This window comes from Vulpes lagopus, chromosome 21 (assembly GCF_018345385.1).
Source record: "Vulpes lagopus strain Blue_001 chromosome 21, ASM1834538v1, whole genome shotgun sequence".
NCBI lineage: Eukaryota > Metazoa > Chordata > Mammalia > Carnivora > Canidae > Vulpes > Vulpes lagopus.
The window spans coordinates 11,947,042-11,970,820 of NC_054844.1; the positions used below are offsets into that span (position 1 = coordinate 11,947,042).

The window sequence follows — 23,779 nt, forward strand, 5'->3', positions numbered from 1 at the left end:
TTATTTTTTTCTCCACATGGATATCTAGTTCTTCTAACACAAATTATTGAAAAACTTTATTTTCCCCACTGAATTGCCTTGGAAATATTGTAAAAAAAAATCAATTAACTATATTATGCTTAGATCTATTTCTGTACTCTGTTCAGTTTCATTGATCTATAGGTCTGTTTCTATGCTAATATCACACTGTTCTGATTATTATGCTTTATACTGTCTTGAAATCAAGTACTGCAAGTCTTCAAACTTTGGGGGTTTTTTGTTTGTTTTATTTTGTTTTGTTTCCCAAAATTCTTTTGGTCATTTTGTGTACTTGGGATCAGCTTATCAAATTCCTGCAAAAAATTCCTTCTAGAATTTTTTTTTTTTTCCTTCTAGAATTTTGATTCAGGTTGCAGTTGACTCTAAAGATCAATTTGGCAAGAATGACATCTTAATAATATTGAATCTTGCATTCCACGAACATGGTATACTTACCCATTTTTTGAGATTACCTTTAATTTTTCACAGAAGAGTTTTGTATTATCAGTGTACACGTCTTATGGATATTTTGTTGAATTTTTCCCTAAGTAATTGTTGGATGCAATTGTAAGTAGTATTCTTAAATTTTATTGTCCAGTTGTTTGTTGCAAGTATATAGAAATACAATTGATTTTTGTATATTAGCCATGTATCTTGAAGCCTTACAGATAAACTCATTTGTTAGTTTTATTAGTTTTTGGTGATTTTTCTAAGTACACTGTCCTGTCATCTACAGATGAAGACCCTTTTATGTATTCCTCTCTAGTTCCTGTGCCTTTTATTGATTTATTGCACTATCTAAGATTTCTAGGATAGTGTTGAGTAGAAGTGATGAGAGTGTGTATCCTTGCCTTGTTCCTTATTAGAGAAGTATCTTTTACTACTGTGATGTTAGCTGTAGGTTTTTCATCCCCTTTATCAGGTTGAGGAAGTTTCCTTCTGTTCCAAGTTTTCAAAATTTTTCATAATTGAATTTGCCAAATGTTTTTCTGCATCTACTGAGATGATTACATAACTTCTAACCCTTACTCTGTTGAAATGGCAAATTATTTTTTTTTCAGATGCTGAAAAAGCTTGCATCCTCACTTGGTTATGATGTATTTTCCTTTTTATATATTGCTGGGTTTGATTTGCTAATATTTTAGATCTGTTTTTTGGCAGTGGACTGCCCAGATGGGCAAATAGGCTATACTATCCAATTAAGGTATTTCAAACAAGTTTGAGCACATTCTATAGATAACTAATATCTTAATAAAGCCTACAGTTACACCCACAAATAATTTCACCTTCTTTTTCGCTTGTCCTTTGAGATGTACCAACATCAGAGACAGTATATGCCTGTGTAGGGTAACATTTGGGGTCATTCATTTCTCTCGGTATTCAGCTAATGTAATGCCAAAATTACAGCGGCATATACAGAATGGAAATTTCTTCTTCTCTCCCAGTCATGGTACTACTCTCATCCACAGAAGTCCTCAAAGACCTAGACTACTTCTAGCTCACTTCTCTACCAGCCCTAGGATGTGACCTTACTTATTCCTGTGGTCTAAGAGGGCTGTGTCTGTATTCCAGCAGGATCAGAGAGAGGGAAGGGATGAAGAAGCAGAGAGTGTGTGCCAGCTGAGTCTTCAGGAAGATACCCAGAAGCTGCCATGAGAGACTTCCACATATGCGTACCACTGACTAGAACCGAGTCATGTGGTCAGAGCAAGGCGTGGGTTTTGAGGCAAGAGTTGTGGAAAATAAACAGTCATTTTCTATTGGAAAAATCTAATAGTTTTTTCACTTAAATGGTTCTCTGAAAGTCCCTGAAACAAAGCTCTTTGCAACATTTCCCTTTCTAGGCCTGAGTTTTCTGGAATTGCAAAGCTATGTTAACAAAGACAGTGGAAAACAAAAGTCATGTCAACATATACAATAAGCTGTGTGGAGTACAAATAGTGTGGTTCTCAATATCTATGCCCTCAGGACCTTGCATATGATATGGCACATAGTAGCACTTAATATATGTCTGTTGACTATCTATATTATATATATGTTTCCTTATTAGAATCTTTGTGCCAAAAACAGAACCAGAATGGTGAATAAGGATATATTCCAGATTGTCAAAATGGTAGATTCAGAATTACTGCCTTAAATGGTAGATACTGACTTACTGCCTTAAAGTCTGTTCAGATGTGCTGGAGTAAGTCTACACACATGGCTTCACCCAAAGGCACATGGGTACACACAAAGGTAGGCTTTAGGGATCAGCAGCAGTGTTGCCTCAAGAAAGAAAGAAGGGCTCTGGGGTACCTGAGTGGCTCAGTGGTTGAGCATCTGCCTTTGGCTCAGGTTGTGATCCCGGGGTCCTGGGATCGAGTTCTGCTTCTCCCTCTGCCTGTGTCTCTGCCTGTCTCTCTGTGCGTCTCATGAATAAAATAAATGAAATCTTAAAAGAAAAAAAAGCGGGGGGGGGGGTGAGTAAAGGGCAGGGACATGAGAAAGAGGCATCACCAGTTTTATTACACTCTCCCAGCTAAAGTCTTACTTGCACCCATGTGACGCTTTCCTTGCAGCAGTCAGAAAGGAGGAGGAAGGATTTGAAAGACATTAATGTTTCCATCACATGACTCAATGTTCTTTGATGTCATGCCATGCATCAAGTAATATCTCATGCCCAACTATTGGTACACTCTCTTGCTTAGGGAATACTGATGAAAGGAAGATGCTTGATTGAGGAGGTCTGGGTTCAGGTTTTGGTTCTGTCACTGTGAGACCTAGCAGGTCACTCTGCCTCAGGTTTCCTCTTCTGTGGTTTTTTTCCTCCATGGACTGTCACGGAATTGACTCTTGAGAGACATACTTAACTGTCAGCGTGTATGAACAGCATGCTTGAATTATATGTGGCCACCTAGGCACTAAACATGACATGGCTTTGGACAAAAGCTCTGAATACATCAAACATGGGCCCCAGTCGGATGTGGAAATCTGTGGGCAAGTGTAGGTCATTTGAACAAATGCCACTGTCTGATCTATTATAAATCGGGGGCGGGGGGCGGAAGTGGTTGATTGCTGAGGGCCTAAGACATAATAAGAGTTTTGGAGGCCATTTCAGATAAACTTCACAGGTGTTTGTCTAGTCTAGTAGAGTTGGGTATGGGGAGAACAAGGATGCCCCCACCAAGTGAGATGTGGTGACTCAAGATGGTTCCAAATGCTGGAGCAGGCAGTCAGTGAGTTCTGCTGGTTCTTAGGAGGAGCTCCCACGTCATCCACTGTCTTTTGGAAGGTGAAGTGTTTCTAGGTGCTGGATTGAATTACCATCCTGAAAAGGCCCGGTGGTTGACTCTTAGGAACACTATAATCTACTGGCCCACTGCCTTCAAAGTGCTGAACAGGGCTGCAGAGAACCATCTGAAGGTAGAAATTGTTTCCACGGTATTGGGAGGTGGTTGTTTCCCTCCCTCCCACATCTCCCACTTGCTGTTTTTTTTGGTCCCCTGAGCATTTCAAAACAAGTGAGGAAAGAACCAACATAGAAAAAAAAACACATTGAGTTCTTCTAACACCTCCCTTACCATCCACCTCTCCACGGCACCCCCTCCCCCCCGCCAACAAACAGTATAAAAATAGAACTGGTTATTTTTTTTCTTGGGACTGGCTTTGGCTTCCTCGTGTTGGTATGGTTTGGTTCTTTTTTGTTTTGTTTTTTAGAGGAAGGGGAGGGGCAGAGCGAGAGGAGGAGAGAGAATCTCTAGCAGGCTCCACACCCAGCACAGAGCCCAACTCAGGGCTCGATCTCACAACCCTGCGATCATGATCTGAGCCAAAGCGAAGACTGGATGCTTAACTGACTGAGCCACCCAGGCACCCCATGGTTTGGTTTTCCTCACACCATTTCTGTAGGCTCTGGTAACATGCATCAGGTGCCAGCCCTTTGCATGAGGCTGGGGATGGGCAAGGGACGTGTCCCTGGAGTAGGCAAGAACAAGGGGCTGAAGTAGCATCTGAACTAAGTTTCAGGGTAGAAATTGGGAGTCTTAGCAGCTTGTGGCTTCCCTACAAGGAGGGGGGTAAAGGCACCTGACAGGCTGGAGGTGCCCTCCCCCTATTTTTATCCAGGTGACAGCTTCCAAAGAATTTCACCAGGGGAAGGAAATAGTCACAAAATGGGAGTGCAGAGCCTAAGTTTGTTTAACTGGGGGAGAGAGTGCCCCACAGCACCGTCTCTGTGAGAGTTTGCCTCACAGCAGTATGGTCCACCATATGGATGTGAGCCTTGGTTGTCAGAGAAAGCCACCCTGTCCCCTGCAGTTCTCCCTTAGTGGCTGCCACCCCGCAGCTGTTCAAGGAAGAGAGGAAAGGATGACACATGTTGTGGAGCACCTCAGAGCCATGCCAGCTCCTGCACTGGATGTGTTGTCTCATTCCATCCTCACAGCAGCCCTATAGTTTGGGAATCCATTCCCTATTTGTTTGCTTTTTAAGGTTTTATATTATTTATTTGAGAGCGTACACACAAGCAGGGAGGAGCAGCAGCCAGAGGGAGAGGGTGAAGCAGACTCCCCGCTGAGCAGGGAGCCCAATGTGGGACTTGATCCCAGGACCGTGACCTGAGCCAAAGGCAGACACTTAACCAACTGAGCCCCCAGATTTGTGGTTTTTGCACATGTGGACCCTGAGACAGAAAGGATAAGTATTATCAACTCAGGTGGCAGAGCCACATTTCAAACCCTGGTCACATTTCCAAGCCCAGGATTCTTTATGTAGGGAGAGAACAATCTGAGGGTCTCAGCAAGGTATAAGTGGCTCACATGCCCAAAACAGAGCCAGAAATAGCCATGTCTCAGTCCCCCTCCAACGATGATCGTGGGGCAGCAGTTGAGAACCCTGTGCTCATGAGGGTCTTTTTTGAATCCACCAGCACTTCCTGTAAGCAGGCAGCTTCCACTTGGCCTGTGGGGCTCATGCTGCACACCTGTCCTCTTGAGAGGACTTGGTTCAACCAGGTTTAATGTGTTTCCCTTCTCTTCTCCCTCTACAGATGGATTTGTCTGTAGAAACTCTCTTTAGCTTCATGCAAGAGCGCCAGAAACGATACGCCAAATATGCGGAGCAGATCCAGAAAGTCAACGAGATGTCCGCCATCCTCCGCCGCATCCAGATGGGCATTGATCAGACCGTGCCCCTGATGGAGCGGCTCAACAGCATGCTGCCCGAGGGGGAGAGGCTGGAGCCCTTTAGCATGAAGGCAGACCGAGAGCTCAAGCTGTAAGCGCCGCCTCTCCTGTCCCGCCAGGCGGCTGTTCTGTGGGGACAGAGCCCCCCACCACCAGTACCCTGAGGACGTTGGGAACCAAAGTCACGGGAAGTGACTGGATCTTGAAGCTGGTGGGAGGCTTTGGTGCTCCCTGAAGGGAGGTGAAACAGTCCAGCTGGCCTGAGAATCTATTGCTGCCCTACCTGCCCCTTTCCTTGATGCATCCTTCCCTTTGCAAAACGAACCAAACTAGAACCAAACTAATTCTCGGTGCTAACCGAAATTGGAGCACTTGAATTGTTAGCAATTTGTTACAGAACTCCACGTCAGGAATTTTTATTTTGTTTAGATTTTTTTTTTTAACTGAGAATGAATTGTCAAGTCTAGCTTGCAGAGTAAAAATATAGAGAGAAGGGGAGAAATATTTTAAGAAGCTCTGTGTCCTCAATGCCTTCGTGAAATCCTACTCAGTAGGCTTTCCGGGGTATGAATTGTAAACATAAAGAACTAATTTAATCCAAGTGTCGGTGTTGTTACTGTTCCTACCCTGTTGACGTCACACCAGGTCTTTATCTGGGGCACCCTGTTCCTGCCGAGGCAGAACACTGGTGTTTTTGTTGTGTGCTGGGTTATGGTGTCCCTCGTGTGTCATCAGTGGAGACTGAGGACTTCCTTTGAACACCCTCACCAGGCTCATCTCCCACCGCTAACTGGTTCCTTTAATGCAGATGTGGTTAAGTTTCTTTTTATTACATCAGCACTGGCAAGACTCCCAATTCCCCTAACAGAGTTTTGTTTTTGTTTTTTTTAAGGTTTACTCTTTTTTTTTTTTTAAGATTTTATTTATTCATGAGAGAGACACATAGAGAGAGGCGGAGAAGCAGGCTCCATGCAGGGAGCCTGACGTGGGACTCGATCCTGGGTCTCCAGGACCACGCCCTGGGCTGCCCCCCTAACAAGGTTTTAATCCACATTTGTTTCACTTGCCTGGTGAACCTGTGACATGGTCAGCTTTGGAAACGTCTGCAGAGGGCATTTCCTGAGCCCACTCGATGTGTCTGACATTGTGCCCCAAATACAGACCCTTCTTTTCTGAAGAGTAAAAAACTTACAAGCCGCTAAATTTCTGTGGGAGTTTAGGAAAGGAAGCCACCTGAGAAACCACAAGAGTACTTAGTGCAGGCCTTGGCCATCCTAACTGTCCTCACAGAAGAAGAGGCTGAAGACACGAAGAAAGAAAAGGTAGGAAGAGATGGAGATGGGCAGATGGGGGGGGGGTGGCATGGGGAAGCCTCTGGGGCCAGGATATCCTGCCAGGACTCACCCCGCTCCCTTTATTAAATCCTGCAAACTTTAGAAGGTGTTTTCTAGATGTTGAAGAGAGCCTTTGGGATATTGATAACATTAAAATTGATCCTGCTTACTTTAGCCTACCTCCAATAAATTTGATCCTAATCTCAGATTTTAATCAGATATTATTTTGTAAGATTCATAGAACCCAGAATAAAATGTAGGTCATAAAATAACTGGATGATAGAAGAAACAATTCTAAGCTAAATGGAAAAAAAAAAAAATCTGACAGGGAAAAAAAAACAGCTTCCAAGATTTTTTTTTTTTTTTTTTTAAACAACCAAGAAAATACCAGGATTGTTCATCTCTCTGAGCTGGAAAGACAAGATGGCACCAGAGCCAAGGCAAGAGACCAAGGTGGCATCCACCTCTTTCAGAGGGTGACCTTCAGATCTTGTTTCCACCTTTCTGTCCCCATTAGGAAGCGGGGCCAGGGGCGCCCAGCCTGAGGATAGAAAGTGGCCCGACTCGGAAGCCATGAGCTGGGGAGTGAGGGACCAAACCAATACCGTCAACCTTGGTTGGGCCACACTGGTGAAAGAAGTTTGTGTTTATAATGGCTTTTGATGGTCAGGATTTTATGGGGTCTTAAACCATTTCTAGAGCGATTTATTAGAACGTACAAATCAAGAAAAAATGTTTTGTTTCTTAGAAACCTATGAATAGCTAAGGGGATTGTAGGAAATGCCACAGAGGGGAGGGTGGCAGCCTTTATTGAGTACTGTGCCTTCCCTCTGCTGACAAGCAGCACCACATCGTTTCCATATGGTTGAGGAGCCAGTTCTGAAATATATTCTCATCCACTAAGCTTTTTCACTGCCATTTCATGCAGTTCTTCATTTTTCCATAATGGTTTAATTTCATAATACATTTTATTTTTTTTAAGATCTTATTTATTCATGAGAGAGAGAGAGAGAGGCCAAGACACAGGCAGAGGGAGAAGCAGGCTCTCTGTGGGGAGCTGACGTGGGACTTGATCCCAGGACCCTGGGATCATGCCCTGAGCAGAAGGCAGACGCTCAGCTGCTGAGCCACCCAGGCGCCCCTCATAATACATTTTAATATTGGATGTAGTAGACTAGGTGCCACCTGTGCTCATTAGTTTTTTCCTTTTTTTTTTTATTTCAAACCGGCAGAAATTGTGTTATGAAAGAAGAATACAAGGAATATTTCTATTCCCGTTGCCAAGACTGACAGGAAGTGGCTTTTTAAAGCTGTCGCCATCGTTGTCTCTGAGTTCCTGGAGTTTGCAGGTCCCAGCTCTTAACAGGCCGTGCTTGCAGCTTTCAGAGAAGGAAGGCATCGGGTGCTGTTACCATCACTGCACTTAATAGAATTTACAAGTAAGAGCAGAGAATGAAGGAGATGAGCTGCGACCGGGCCTAGAGAGGGGCTCGCTCACGGTTCCAGCAGCTCCTGGTGGGAGTCCCCAAGGGCTCACCTTCCGCAGCACAAAAACACTCTCAGCTCGCCCCCAACCCCCCAGCCAACTCTTCTAAAGAAGTCGGATGGGGCGCTGGGCTGGCCCAGTCGGTGCAGCAAGTGCTCTTTAGCTCACGTCGTGAGCTCGGCCCTGTGCTGGGTGTAGAGCTTACTGAAAAAAAGAGTTTAAAAACAAGTTAGAGGGGATCCTCAGCTCAGCGGTTTGGCACCTGCCTTTGGCCCAGGCGTGATCCTGGAAACTCGGGATCGAGTCCCACGTCGGGCTCCCTGCATGAAGCCTGCTTCTCCCTCCTCCTGTGTCCCTCCTCTCTCTCGGGCGCTCTCTCTCTCTCTCTCTCTCTCTCTCTCTCTCGCTCTCTATCGTGAATAAATAAATCTTTAAAATAAATAAAAATAAAACCAAGTCAGACAATATGATGACTTCTGTTTAGAGTCCTCAGTAGCTAGACTCCTGCTGCTGAGCAGAAGCCGAGAACAACAGGCACACTGGCCACTTGTCCTAGAGTTCTAGCGAGCATTACGGCGTGGGGTGGTTCGGCAGTGTTGTCAACTGTGCTAGGCGGAGCTGTTTGCCAGCCCCCCTTTCCTGTGTGCCTCCGGTTAGGGTGCCACGAGACATTCGCGGGGGATTTGCAAATGGACGGAAAGCAGCAGCCGCGCTTCCCAGCGAAGGTGGCAGGTCTGCGGGCCTGGTGCACCTTGGGAGGGCGCGCGCAGGTGCTCCGCTCCCCCGCTCCCCCGGCGCTCTGCCCGCAGGTCTTCCATGTCACAGGCCAGGTGAGAACCTCGCTAGTCCTTTAGGGCGTCCGTGGCAGGAGGCGAGGCTCCGCCAACTGCACTCCCACCTCCCCCCAGCCACCTGCCGGGCTCCGTCCCGCGCCCGGAATGAAGGGCTTCAGGTCGGGCTTCCAACAAGCCCCTCCCTGACTTGGTACCTTCCTACCTGCTGCCTCCTGACGCAGCCCTGCCTGGTAAGGACGGGCTCCCGGTCCTTTCCCCGCCTCAGGACTTCCCACGTTCTGACGGATTCTGGAATCTGAGTGATTTGCTCTTTGAAGAGCTCGCTCTGCTGATCGCTGTTGCTGGAGGCCGGGGCCTGCGGGGCCCTCTAGGCTGCTCTGGGATCGAGGCCTTGGCTGCAGGGGGCCCTGCCTGTAGATTTCCGCCTTGATCTTCGCTCCCGAGCCCCGTTCCACCTCCCTGTGGCCAGAGCTGGTCGGGATGGGCGCTCAGGCCCCTTCCAGCTCTAGGATACCCCTTCTGTGGCCTGATCCTCTGAGCAGTGGCCCTGCGTTTCAGACGTGACTTTAAATTCTGAGCTCCCAACGAAGAGAGCTTGTTTCCTTCTTTTTGTTAGTTAGAAAGTATCCGGTGGCTCCCTTCGTCTGAGAACCTGTTCTGCCAAGCCGGCGGTCTGCGCACCTGTATTGAGGAGCACCGTCGTCAAACGGCCCGGAAACTGCAGTGACCTGTTGGACCCGTTGACGCGGAAGCTGGTAGAAGCTTGCCATCACCCCACGGCCTGTGCGCAGCTAAGTTTACAGGGGATGAATTGTGGGCTTGAGAGCGAGAGTGTAGGTTTCCGAGAGCCTGTATAATCTGACAGATGCCATGTCTTTGTTTCCCTTCAAGTTCTGTCATTCTTAGGAACGTCATCTATGTCCTCTGCACAGTCAGTATTTGGAATGTTGAGGACTCCATACCCTGAGACACAGGAGTGCACTCCAGGAACACGCTGCGGCTTTTGGTTTCTTAAAATCTCCTCTAGGCATTTCTGTGCTTTTCCCACTGACCTATGAAAAAGGTACACGCAAATCTGTGGCAACTAGACACAGTTGCTTACTAGTCCAACCAGCACCCCCGGGGCATGCCCCTGGGCGTCCCCTACTCTGAGGAGCGTTGTGCTGGGTTATCCGTGTCCATGTGAGACCTGATGCGATTCAGACTCCGTCTTCTCCACCAGCCAAGGCAGAGTCCTACCACCCACCTTGGTTTTTATTACACAGTGAGCGGGATTCACGCTCAAAGCGTTGGTGCACCAAGCACTTGAACTTGAGCCTTTGAAACCATAGCGACTCCCTTGAGCAGAGAGCGCCCAGGGCATGGCCGGGCTCGCCCTCCACAAGCCGGGCCCTGTGTGCCGGCCACACGCTCCTGCCAGGTCAGTCTGCAGTTCCTGGAGGCCCAGCTGGAGCTAAAGGGTTGGAACTGGGTTTTACATAAACCTGACTGGACGCCGGGGCACAGACACCGCAGCAATAGGATTGACTTGTAAACATCTGCCAAGACAGTGATGTAATTTCCCAGTTGCTTTTGCAATTACCTTAAAGATCTAACCGAGGGTAATTATGCGGTACGAGGATGAATGGGCCCCACGGAATGCTAGAAATAACTCACTTCTCTCTTCCATTTATAGATACAGGGGAGTAAGTTCAGAGAACAGCACCTAGACAAATTTTACTAGATCTAAAACATCTCTGCGTGGTGTCAGAAAGCATAACCAGACAGTATTTAAAATGACAGTGAAGGCTTTGAGGGCAAAAAGTTCCAGTCCCCTAATCGCAGCACAGCCACCCTTCCACTCCTGTCTGCCTTCCTCACCTCCCCTTAGCCTGAGCCCTGTGCTAATTTTCCTTGTCAGACCCAAACTAGTCCTCTTACACTAGCCTGCTCTGACTGCTAAGAGACCCCCAAATCTGTGCACTTAAATCGTAACTGGCATGACCTTCGGGGCTTCCCAAGATCTGCACCTTCTCATCTGGAGCCTCTCCCTGACACACCTGCTCCCACACACCACCCCATCCATCTCCTGAAGCTGGAAGATTCGACACCCCCTTTAAACTTCCATCTCATGCGCGCCTCCCATTCTTTGCAAAATCCTGGCCAAGGCAGCTCCTATAGTCTTTGCTCACCCAGTACCATCCTTCTTGCCTTTAAACTTTTTTTTTTTTTTAATTATTTATGATAGTCACAGAGAGAGAGAGAGAGAGGTAGAGACACAGGCAGAGGGAGAAGCAGGCTCCATGCACCGGGAGCCCGATGTGGGATTCGATCCCGGGTCTCCAGGATCGCGCCCTGGGCCAAAGGCAGGCGCCAAACCGCTGCGCCACCCAGGGATCCCCGCCTTTAAACTTTTTAAAATTTAACTTCTACTCAGAAGCCTGTCCCAACCGATTTAAATGACACCCTCAATGATTCTCTCGTCATTCCACGGTAATATGCTTTATTATGAAGCATATTTATTTATGGAGGTACTTTATTCCTGATGCATAAAATTCTTTGATGAGACTAAGCTACTAGTCTAAGTTGTCCTGTGCAGTGTCATTTATAAGCAGAGAGGTCATCAAGATGTACGTGGCAGGGACGAGAACAGATCTTTAAGGACTGCCCACCCCACTTTTCCTGTAAGAATTCTGAAGCCATTTACATATTCCATTATGATGCACCATGAATGTGCCTCTGGTCTTCCTCCTTCCTACCCTGCACTTATTCTCCATTCGGTCAGTCAGCGAGTAGTCCCACGTACGTGCCCAGGTTCTGCACTGTAGTGTGCATTTGGTAGACGCACTTAAGCACGAAGGCCCGCACTGACCTGCTAGCTAAGGATCCGGTGTTTCATGTGAATGATGGAGCACACACTGTATCTGCTGCCCTCAGCACCTTACTCTGGGCTAAGTCCTCTGTGACGTGAGGACAGCAGGACCCGTTCCACCACCGCCACCTCCTACAACTCAGATGCGGCTCTCCCAAGTTTATAGTTGCAAGGAGAGGTCCTTTCTCATATTTATGTATAAACAGGTACCAGTTTTGATTTTATTTCATATTAACATACAAGAACATCAAAATGAGAAATGCACGATTTAACCATTCAACACCATCTTACTCCAAAAGAATGCTATATTCATATTAAACATTTATACAGTCTGTCCACCTCACTTTACAAATGTCCTAAATCGTTGTCCAGCATTTCTCACATAGAAATCTAGTCTTGCTCTTTAGAAATCACCGTTCTGTATCCTCCTGGTAGACTCCAGGGCTTCCCCTAGGACTCAGAACTGAAGGGAGCCAGCTGCCCCACCCCAGCAGTGCCAGCACTTGCCGCCCAGCCACAGCCGTCTCGATCCCAAGAACTGATGATGTGACGTTCGCAATCAGAGACCAAGTGGTAGTGCAGGACTACCTCACGGTCACAGGAAGGAAGGAACCATGGCTGGGAGAAATCCCGAATACTGGATGTCCCCCAACCCTCCTGGGACATACTTAACACTGGAGCTATTGCCTTCATTTCTTAAAAATATTACATTGTTGTGACCAGCCCCTGGAAGACGTGAGCTCTTCACATCTGGTGTCTGCATAACACATCAAAAAATTACTGTGAAAACTTGCGAAAGTCTGATTACATCCCAAATTTAAACTTAAGTAGAAAAACTAACTCAGATCATTCTAACACCACTTTTTCAATAGAGTAACACCGAGCTCCCTAAGCGGTGTACTTTCTTCCTGCCTTCACCTCACACCCGGATCGCAGCACATTACTGGTGTACAACCAGTTATGTTACGCGATGCTTGGAATCAGCATGAGCAAATCCATTCTGAATCACGTCACTCATCCTGTGCTGGTTTCAGCAGTCATCACGGGAAACATGAAGTCGCATCCTTGTCGAAGGACTATCCATTTGTTGAACACAGAAAAACCTGAGATATGAGTCAGCAACTAGCTACACTTACAGTAAAGAACAATGACAATACCCCCCCACACACACACAAAAAAGCTGCTGACGTGAATTAAGGCTTTAAAAAAGAGGACCCTACTGTAGCTGACAAGACTCAAGCCAGGACTAATCACTTGTGTACTTGTTCCAATCAATTCCTATTTTCAGCTGCCAGGATTGATTCCATATAGTGATTGTAGGTCAGAAACGAGAGACCACCTTGGTCCCGCCCCATTTTGCTGTGTCCCTTCTACTAAAAAAATGCCGAGGAGTGTTTCTGAGAATAGCTTGGCTGTGGCTTCCCACTCTGCTCACAACGAAACAAAACCTAACCACCTTCCCCTCACCTTCCTCCACTGTTTTATTCTGAACATTCTTATTCTGAACACTCCTCATGTAACCAGCCTCTCAGCCCTGTTAGTAAATTGGAAAGTCTAAGGAAATTACAGAACTCCCCCCCTTACCCCCCTTCATCACATGCTCAGGGGAATAAAACCATGGAGAAAAAGGAGTTTCCTTTTCTCCTTAGCAATTTTACTTCTTTAATCTTTCCAGAGTTTTTCTCCCTCTTGGTAGTTTCCTATAAAAGTCTACCTAACTTTTAGGTTTTTACAAAATGTATCTGTGCAAAGAAACTGAAATGGGAAAAATCGACTTTGGCTGAGAACTTGACGGTGCTGCTATTCTGCTACCAACCTGAATAAATTCACATCTGGCTTAAACCAAGTAAATCTTTATTTAAAGGATTAACCACCCCATTTTGAACAATTCTTTGATTTACGCGGAGGGAGGTAGACTTGGTTAGCCTCCCGACCTACGCTACACATCACTGGCTGTTGAATTGAATCCTAGATGGTTTGCCCTCTTCATCAAGCTGAGAAGAAGAAAAACTTAACTACCTCCATCCAGGCCCAACTGGGAATTTGTGCAGAGACGGTGTGAACTGGTCTGAAAAGTGTGACTAGCTACCTACCTATTCACAACGCCTAGAAGAAAGGCTACCAGACTTGGTAGTGGTAAAAGCCCCGACTTTTGGTCTGAGGTACTGGGTTTGCTCTAAAGTAGGCCTGGGCAAGGCCCCTGACGGTCCGCGCAGCAGAATGAGGCCCGCATCACTCGGCGGCCAGCTGAGCTCGAATGTGTGAATCCGTTTTGGGTGTGGTCATTTCCCTTGCGTTTACCACGAGGCTGTGTGCCTAATGGGGTCTCCCCGCCCAACCCACGAGCTGGCTCAGTCTCAGCACTAAGGTGCACCACGGAAGGGGCCGGACAGACTAGCACTCAAGACCTCTTGTAGCATGACTTGGAAACTGTGGGGCATTTTGTCCTCCAACACCAAATAAAACCAGATTCGGTAAGAACAAGAGGATGTGCAATTCACCACATACAATTTTTCATCTGTCTAGCAGGATATCTAGCAATCTGCCCTTCCACTTTTGTTGAGAGAAATATTAGCTGATCTCTCAAGTACAGATGTTGAGAGAACTGTGTTGATCCATCTTTTGCTTTTACACCATAGCTCCATTCTCCAAAAATATATATGTATGTACATATATATATATTTCAGATTTACAGGGAATATATATATATATATATATATATATATATATATATATTTTGTGAACAAGAAAAACATTGTCAACAGAAGTCACAAGCGTGTCTCTTCTCAGGAGACCTCAATGATTTCCATGCTGCCTGAAAAGCTAGACTGGCTGCCCACCTTCCCCAGTTCTTCCCGAGACCTGTTCTCCGACATGATGCCCTCACCAAATTCCATCTGGCAGCTTCGGCGTTTAAACTGCTTTTCAAAGGGGCTCTCTTCATGCCAGCTCCGCCGCGAGTCAGCTCTGTCACTTGGCTTCTGCCGCCTGCGCACAGAGTAGACCTGGTCGCTACAGGTGGGCAGCTGGCTACAGCTGTAGGCAGAGTAACTGGCACTGCCTCCGTAGACGGCCGAGGCAGAGTAGAAGTGAGAGGACTCTGTGGCAAAATACCAGCTATTGGTCAGGGAAGGGGTGGAGGTCTGTGGAGCCAAGATATCCGAATGCCAGCCCTTGAGGCCCAGCCCAGCGGCAGACTTGGCGAGGTGCTGCTGGCTGGTGGAGAGGCCAAAAAGGAAGTTGGTATGGCAGTTGTCCTCTACGCTCCCACTCCGGTGCAGCGGGGAGATGAGGGACCGTGGGCCGGCACTGCCACTGCTGGTTCTCACTGCATGTAATCGCTTGCTCTGGCTATCAGAGGGCCTGACAGGCTGAGGCTTCTTGGGGACGTTGGCCTCCTCCTTATCTGGGCTGGTTTCTGGGGTCTGCTCTGATACTTCCTCAACGGGAGAGAACTGACAGAGCTTGTTGGTCCCCTCCAGAGTCGTGGAAGGTTTGTAGTATTCAAGAGCATCTTCTGATGAGGAGAAACCATGCAAGGACGCCGCCACACTGGCCGAGTATGAAACAGATTTGATGTCCAGAGAGAAGGAGCGCTTGAGCTTACTGCTGTCTTCCAGCTTGCCTGAGGGCAGGTGGAGCCCACTGAGCGCCTGGACCAGAGAGCTGTCTTCCAACAGCGGGGGCTGTGTGCTGGATGTGCCAGCAGCATGCACGGGCCTTTGGGCTACCGCCTCTGAGGTAGCAGAGTTGGCACAGGGTGGACCGAGGCACATCTCGCCCTTCTGTCCACCTTCGGAGACCGCAGGGACAGGGTCATTTGGCTTCTCCAGGTGCAGCAGCTTGAGTTTGCTCTTTGGCCCTGATGTGCCAGTCTGGTTCTTAATCTTCTTCTCATAGTCTAGGAGTTGGCCCAGAAAATTGAAGTTTGGAGATATGGTAGGTCTTTTTTCTTTCACAAATCTACGAAGAGAGGAAAGAAACAGAAATCCTGAATTTTGCAACTACAATTTATCTTAAGAACAGTATGAAAATAAAATATATTAAGTAAACAAATATGACAGAGAATTATTAGAGCCTCCCAAATACCTATGGAAGAGGACTGGTTTGAAAGTTTAGGGAGACATACATGTCCCTGGAGAATGCTAGAAAGACAGGGCCCAGGCCCTAAAAGCTCTAGTTTTAGCCTTCTTATTTTCAAGGACCCAAAGTTTCCAATGCAACTGACAAGCAAGGGTTCTGTCCTCACTGCTGGGGCCTAGCCCCCGCACCCCCATGCTGGTGCCACTGCCGGGAGTCCAGGGGAACGGTCACTCTCCAGCTTCAGTTCCCCAGTATCACATCTTCTAACTCCCCCCAGTCACTTCCTCAACACATTTCATGTATTAATTAACGACCAGAAAAGTGGATAGCAGATGGCCAGAGCACCAAGCACACACCTGAGCTCCTTCTCTTAGTATTCAACAGGAAAGAACAACCAGCAATCAGTGGCCTGTGTGTGCTAAGCACTGGGCTAATGCATTAGCCACAGTATTATCTCATTCAGACCCCAAAACTCCCCATATCAAGTCGCTGTATTAACCCCATCACACAAGGACACAAAGTCCTTATGTGACGTGCCCCAAATCACTGAAAGCCAAGCCTCATGTCTAGGTCCATTTTTGTAACCACTGTGTTAAAAAAGAATCATTGAGGGGTAAAAACCAGTACTAAACAGCTCTTATGTTTAATTGTGCAAACACAGACTCTTAGAGACAGTAAACAAATTCTTCAGTGGCTTCTGACCTTCACTCTGTACAAGATGCAGGAGTGAAACTACACTGAAGATTCATATTTGAATATGGAAATAGAAAAATGACAAACTCCTTGGAAATCAAGTCACCTAAAGCAAGTGAACAAAGCCAGAAACAAGTATAAACGCAGGGTCCTCATAAGACCTTGTAACGTGACCTAAGAGTGCCTTTTCTCCTGGTTTCTTTTTTTTTTTTTTTTTTATGATAGTCACACAGAGAGAGAGAGAGAGAGAGAGAGAGAGAGAGACGGAGAAGCAGGCTCCATACACCAGGAGCACGACGCGGGATTTGATCTTGGGTCTCCAAGATCGCGCCCTGGGTCAAAGGCAGGCGCCAAACCGCTGCGCCACCCAGGGATCCCTTCTCCTGGTTTCTATGTGATGCCAGAAGCCCAGAGGAAGAAAAGCCTGAGTGGAGGACGAGGGAACTGAAGCAAAGGCAGGACCCTGCTCCTCCAGGCTCATTCCTCAGATGAGAAGCTGCTCAGGTAGCTCATTTCTTCTTCCAGATTTTCCTTTTTTTAAATAAAAAGATTTTATTTACTTATTTATTCATAGAGACAGAGAGAGAGAGAGAGAGAGAGAGAGGCAGAGACACAGGCAGAGGGAGAAGCAGGCCCCATGCAGGGAGCCCGACGTGGGACTCGATCCCGGATCTCCAGGATCACAGGCCGCAGGTGGCACTAAACCACTGCACCACTGGGGCTGCCCTCTTCCAGATTTTCCAATTTGAGAAAACAGTCCAACTGTTAAAACAGGCCTGCTTCCTGCACCTGTATTTACTGGCTTTCTTTCACATGAAAACTAACCACCTGTACGCACCATGCATGTGAGGGCCTCTGGACCACCCACGAAGCACACTCAAGTTCTGCGTGCTCCCGTCGCCTGCCTGCCCTCCCCTCTGCCCTGGGCTGCGGAGGGCGATGCAGTCACAACGCAAAATCCGGGCAACTCTAGAACGGAGGCAACTTTCCTCAGTGACCGGATTCTGACAACTACTGGGTCTCCCTCACAGGGACAGAGGCACAGAGTTTGAAGCAGAAAGATGAATTCCGCGATAGGTATTCTGCTACAGCTTCTTCATGTGTACTTTCCCTATTAGGAAAAGGTATAAACTCACTTGACAGGACGGACAACTGCTTAGATTTGTTGTTCCTGAAAGTTAAAAAGTAGCTGAGGATGAATCTGACATGTTCGAAGGGAATTCATGCTCACTTGTAAAAGTGCATTCTTCTCTAGTCTTTGAAAAACCATTTAAAAATCCATCCACCTCTAAAGCATGTAACTAAAATAGGCCCGATCTGCTTGAATTTGGTTGCCCACCCTCATCTCCCTCCATGCTTCAGGTCAGATGAAAAGCCCGCACACAAGACACGCTCCGTCTCTCACCTGTAAGCTTCATCTAAGGACATGTCCATCCTCTTCATGATGTAGGCGATGGCGATGGTGGCTGAGCGAGAGATGCCCGCTAAGCAGTGCACCAGCACACGGCCGTTGGAAGCCTTGGCTTTCTCTGCAGGAGTCAAATTCAACAAGGGTCACTGAGGACGACTGTGTTCAATCTTGAGATCTTGTTGCCACATACCTCTTTTATCTGATAACTGAGTAAATCTCATCTCACATATCGTTCCTTTTGACAGTTTCTTAGGGAGGTGAGGGAAGATCACTTCTCCACCATTTACATACAGGACAATGAAGGTCCAAACGTGTAGGTAGGCCATTAGTCCCTAACTCAAAAGCATCTCTTACTCAGGACATTTCTGGTTTTTTTACACTGTTTTCTTAATAACTTCCCCTGAGTATAAATCCTACATTGTGATGACATGATTCTACTTGTTTTTTTTGTATTGTTGTTTTTTTTAATTTTATGTATTCATGAGAGAGGGAGGCAGGACACAGGCAGAGTTGAGAAGCAGGCTCCCTGTGGGGAACCCCATGTGTGACTTGATCCCAGGACCCTGGGATCACGATCTGAGCCAAAGGCAGATGGCTCAACCACTAAGCCACCCAGGCACCCGTGATTATACTTGTTTAGCTTAGATGATTTCGGAATACAGAGAAGCATAAAGAAAATAACACCCCAAATCCTAAGATTTGGCTAATATTTTGTTTGCCCATGTTGTTTGATACTGCAGCTTTATTCTAGTTATGTAAAAGATACTAAACTTTGCAGTTTTAAGAGATAATTTTCAGTTTTGATATATAACTGACCTATTACATTGTATTTCAAGTATACAGTATAATGATTTGCTACATATGAAGTGGTTAAAGTTTTAAAAAATATCTTCTCATTTCAAACACCTGTGACATACATTACTAATTTAAAAAGCAGGAGAGTAAGGAAGGAGAAAGACTTTATCACCATATCACATTGCAATGCAAAAAGATGCCAGGTCAAACTACCTTTAAAACCTATATTCCTATAGTGTCCTATCTGTATGTCATAAACTGGCTCACCTTTATTTGCCGAATTTAAGAAGAAAACCACGTATTTGCTGTGAATCAGGTTTAGCAGCTCACTTTAACGAGGATCAAGGGAACTTGAACCTTCCCTGGATATCCAGGAGTTACTGACTGCATCATGTATATTCCGCATAACGTGGTAGGACTTTCGGTCACTTAGTTAGGATCAAGAACATTCAACCCAGCAGTGTTACCATCTCTCACCGCTGAGGGGCTTTAAAAGCCCAGTTGTAGGAGTAAATGAAATTATCCCATGGCAGCTACTAACATTTTAGCCTCAATTCTAAACAATTACGTGTGTGCTTAGCCACAAACTGCTGCCATGGAGCTAACCTATTCCGTTTTTGCTTTTGCTTTCGCTGATGCCATCAAGTTTACCAAATCTTATGTTAAAATTCTTATACTAATCTTACTATTTCCTCTTTTGCCTAGGCTGCTAAGAAGCTCAAAGCTGAGACTTTCAATGCCAATCTGTAACTAGTTCAGATTTTACTGTACCTTTCCTAGTCCCATATTACTTGGTTCTTGCCCTCTGATCCTGTTTTAACATGTATGTGTGTGACTGTGTGTTATCTTCTGATCCTAGTCTCATACTGTAAGCTCCTTTAAAATCTTATTGGAAGCAGGCTGGATTTCAATTTTTTATTTTATTTTTTTTATTTATTTAGAGTGTGTGTGCACTCAAGTGGGGGGGGGCTTAAGGGGGAGGATGTGTGAGGGGGTGGGACATTGGGAGAGGGGAGAAAGAATCTCAAGCACACCCAAGCTGTATGACGCACAGCACAGAGCTTGCCTTGGGGCTCAATGTCATGAGCCTGAGACCATGACTTAATGACTGAACCACCCTCAAACTTTCAAATAGTTATCTCAAGACTACACAGACCTAGAAGAATCTTGCTTCTAATTACCTCAGAGGGCTTCACAGTGGACACATTATGCACCCAGTAAATAGTGTCTGGCTAATACATACCTTAAAAAAGCAATCTTTATTAAAAATAAACGTGATAAAAAAAACGTGAAAAGAAGGAAGGTTAGAAGGAGATAAAACAATGACAATAACGGATTGTGTTAGAATATTGAGATTATAGGTTTCCTTTTCTCTGTTTTTCAAATATTCTGCATTGTACTTACATTGCTTTTATTTTTTTTTATTTTTTTTAATAAATTAATTTTTATTGGTGTTCAATTTACCAACATACAGAAAAACACCCAGTGCTCATCCCATCAAGTGTCCCCCTCAGTGCCGTTATAATCATGACACTTTTGAGGATGTTTTAGAAATCTGACTGAGGTGTACCTGGGTGGCTCAGTCAGTTAAGCATCCAACTCTTGATTTCAGCTTAGGTAAATCTCAGAGTTAGGGGATGGAGCCCCACATCAGGCTCAGATCTTGGAGGGGATTCTCTCCTCTGCTTGGGATTCTCACCCCCCCACCACCACCCCCTGGTGCTCACGTGTGTGCTTGCTCTCTCTCTCTTTCCCTCCCTCCCTCCCTCAAATAAATAAATATTTTTTAAAAATCTGACTTAAAAATGATTACATGGATTGGGGGTCATCAGAACATGTTTCTTGGCAGAAATGAGTGTGGAGCTGTCTTAAAGCAAAGGAAGTTCCACACACGCAGAGCTGGCAGGGAGAAGGGAGGTGGCCGCACAGTGGGGCTGAATGGGTTCCTCATACCCAGTCCACCATGGCTGCAGCACATGCTTCATGGGGCAGGGAGGTTACTAGAAAGAAAGTTTCAAAGGTGAAGCAGGTGCTGGAGGGTCTGGGAATGTCAGGCTAAGGGCTGCAGGTTCCTGAACAGGGGCCAGCAAAAGCACTGACGGTGACAACTGGAAAGAAGAAAAGCAGGCTGCCACTGCAGCAGTTCAGGAATAGAAATATAGGTCAAAACAGGGCAGAGGATAACAAATGAAAAGGGTAAGTGGGGGGGCAGTGAGGATGAGAAGTTATAAAGGCTAAAAATGAAGCAGCAATAATTGAGCTTACAGAGTACAGCTCTAAGAATGAAACCCAAAGAACTTCTCAGATGATAATATGTAAAATTGCTACTATTTAGTATGAGCCAGTTAGGAGTTAGGCACTTTGCAGGGTAGCCTACACCCACGATCTATTTTAATCCTCACAACATCCCTTCCAGGTAGATACATTATCTTCAGTTTCCACTTTAGGAAACTGAGAAACTTACCCCAAATCACTTAACTAGTAACCAAGGGAAGGCAAGACTCAAATACAGTCGGGCTCCAAAGTACATGCCCTTGATCACCTCCCTGTAGGGCTTACACGACAACTCAAGAGGCGGGGCAGGAGCCCAGGGTACGGTGAGGAGGGCGAGTGCTCGCAGAAGCAGCCAGCTGGGACCAGACCCTCGAGAGTGGCCCACAGCAAGCAGACAACCTGAGCTCACACCATCCAGGTGAACGAAAAATAAAGACAAAACTCCATGAAAACTGTGGTTCTTCCAACAAACCCAGAAACTTACTGAAATTTATCTAAATAGTAAAAAGAAACAACCCCCACAAGCCTGTAAGTTATTAAGCCCTGGCACGGGGGTAGTGTTCACGCTGCGCACTAGGCTGTGACCAACCAGGGCAGTGAGCGTGCACTGGGCTCCAAGTAGCAGCAGGAGGGTTTGCCCTTAATTACCTGGGGGTTGGAGGGGTGGGAAGGACGGTGGCCCCTAGTAAGTAGGGCCGAGCAAGTGAAATACTTGGCTCATACTAAATAGTATAATAAATATTTTCAGATACTACAAATAAATTATAGTATGTATTTGGATGTGCTTAACTGAATTGGGGAACATGGTAATAAATTCCTTCTGTCTGAATTAAGTGGCAGGATGACCCCAGTATCTCCCATGAAAGAACAAAGTGAGCTGGGGCAAAGTTATTCATATTCTCTTTTCTATACGCCCCCTAACAGACATTGTGATGAGCTCCCTTCTAAATAGATCCTGAAACTGCACTTTTAGCTGAAATTAAAGCCAAATATCTTTGGAATGACTTGACATGCAATAGGAACATTAACCTTAAGTGTTATCTTTTAAAGAGGCAAAAACTGAATGAGATACTGAATGCTTCCTAGAAATACAACAGTGGGGGTGACTAATCTGGGAATTTTGTTTGTGAATATTATGATGTGAATTATTTAAGCCATTTATATTCTGACATTTTAAAGAACACATCCTAATTAAAGATGAAAACTTCTGGAAATCTGGAATCTTGAAGGAAAAACAAAAATGTTTTGGAATTACTCAAAGTCCCAAAAGTATCATCTAGAAATTTCTCTCACAGATGAAAGGGGCTTAAAGTACATAATTTCACAACTTAAAAGGAACTGGTTATTTTTTTTTAATTTTTAATTTTTATTTTTTTAAAGATTTTATTTATTTATTTATTTATGAGATACACAGAGAGAGAAAGAGAGGCAGAGACACAGGCAGAGGGAGAAGCAGGCTCCATGCAGGGAGCCCGACGTGGGACTCGATCCCGGGTCTCCAGGATCAGGCCCTGGGCTGAAGGTGGTGCTAAACCCCTGAGCCACCCGGGATGCCTGGAACTAGTTATTTTTTAAATCACAGTAACAAATTTGGAGTATTTAGTTATGGATTTAATGCTCAAGCTTATGTGATTAAAGGAAGAAACATCAAAAACTTCTCACATGGATCATCAAGAGTGAACCTCATTCTGCTGCTCAAGGGTGAACAGCAAAAATCTCCCCTGTCTGGCTACTCTCCACTGAAACTAGGCTTCAAATACACATCACCAACTTCTCACAGCAGACCTGATCCTGAGACACCAGAGTGGCACAAAGCACCCAAAGCTGGGAGTCAGGAGACTCTAGGACTGACAGGCCCAACAAGCAGAGCACCACGTGGGGCAGATCAGAGCCTGTCACAACCATCCAACCCTGAGGAAGTGAGTGTGTGTATGAGTGTGTGTGTGTGTGTGTATGTGTGTGTGCGCGCACGCGCTGGAATTTTATGAGATCCCATACTACTTGAAATTACTGGCACGTGGACTGAGGCTTACAAATCTCGTGACATAAAGATTTCAAATGTAATGGGATTTGTTTTCACAGGATTTAACTTTTCTCTGGGGAGAACACAGCAGCAAGGTAAAAAACAGTTTCAGGAATGCCACCAAAGTTTCCAAAAGTTTTTTATAGGATCTGAACAAAACGCTAAAGTTTAATCCCAGAAATTCAACTGATTTTCAAACATTTGGAAATATATTATCACAGATCCCATCAGGTTTAACCTTGGTAGTGTTAAGTGAGCTAGAATGTCACAAGGCCAGTCCTTTGGGGACAGCATGGCACACACACGTCACCTTGGCCACTCAATGAGATAAGCAGCATCATGTGTTGCTCTCAAACTTCTGAAATCTCTGAAACAGGCTCCTTTTCTCTAAAGAGAAAAAATGGGAGGGGAGGAGGGGTACACCTGTACAGGGGACTATGACCCAGAGGGAGCTACTCACCAATGAAATCTACTGATTTGTCCAACCACGGCAAAATTTTCTCACAAAAGCTATCATTCACAGGCACTCGCAGGAAATGAGATTCGGGGATAAAATCGGGCTTAGGACAGGTATTGCTGGCATTTAACACATAACCAATCCCATTCTGTTGCATCAGCTCCTGTGGAGGGAAAGAACAATTAAAGTGACTAACATATCAGCACAATCATTTTGGAAAAGTAAATTTTAATGGTAAGAATTACTAGTTTCCTTGAAATCGGAGTTAATTCGGTCATTGAAATCCAAATACCTAGCACAGTGACATTTAGAGACTTTAAAGCAGAATTGTTTTTAAGGGGGGAAAAAAAGGGCTGTTGAAAATAGTATGCTTGAGGACATCTGGGTGGCTCAGTAGG

The 23,779-nt window shown here is 45.7% G+C and overlaps 2 protein-coding genes across 6 annotated transcripts in view; one reads left to right on the top strand and one right to left on the bottom strand.

Moving 5' to 3' along the window:
- The window catches only part of BORCS5 (BLOC-1 related complex subunit 5), a 94,208-nt gene extending 88,432 nt beyond the window's left edge, over window positions 1-5,776 (top strand). For both annotated transcript variants that reach the window (XM_041736191.1, XM_041736190.1), the window contains exon 4: window positions 5,045-5,776. In XM_041736191.1, the coding sequence (XP_041592125.1) occupies window positions 5,045-5,275 (231 nt within the window). In that variant the 3' untranslated portion in view covers window positions 5,276-5,776. The remainder of the gene's footprint in view (window positions 1-5,044) is intronic.
- Window positions 5,777-10,480: 4,704 nt separating this feature from the next.
- The window catches only part of DUSP16 (dual specificity phosphatase 16), a 107,315-nt gene continuing 94,016 nt past the window's right edge, over window positions 10,481-23,779 (bottom strand). For all 4 annotated transcript variants that reach the window (XM_041736339.1, XM_041736342.1, XM_041736343.1 and 1 more), the window contains 3 exons: window positions 23,385-23,544; window positions 17,827-17,950; window positions 10,481-15,608 (listed from right to left, as the gene is read on the bottom strand). In XM_041736339.1, the coding sequence (XP_041592273.1) occupies window positions 14,432-15,608; window positions 17,827-17,950; window positions 23,385-23,544 (1,461 nt within the window). In that variant the 3' untranslated portion in view covers window positions 10,481-14,431. The remainder of the gene's footprint in view (window positions 15,609-17,826; window positions 17,951-23,384; window positions 23,545-23,779) is intronic.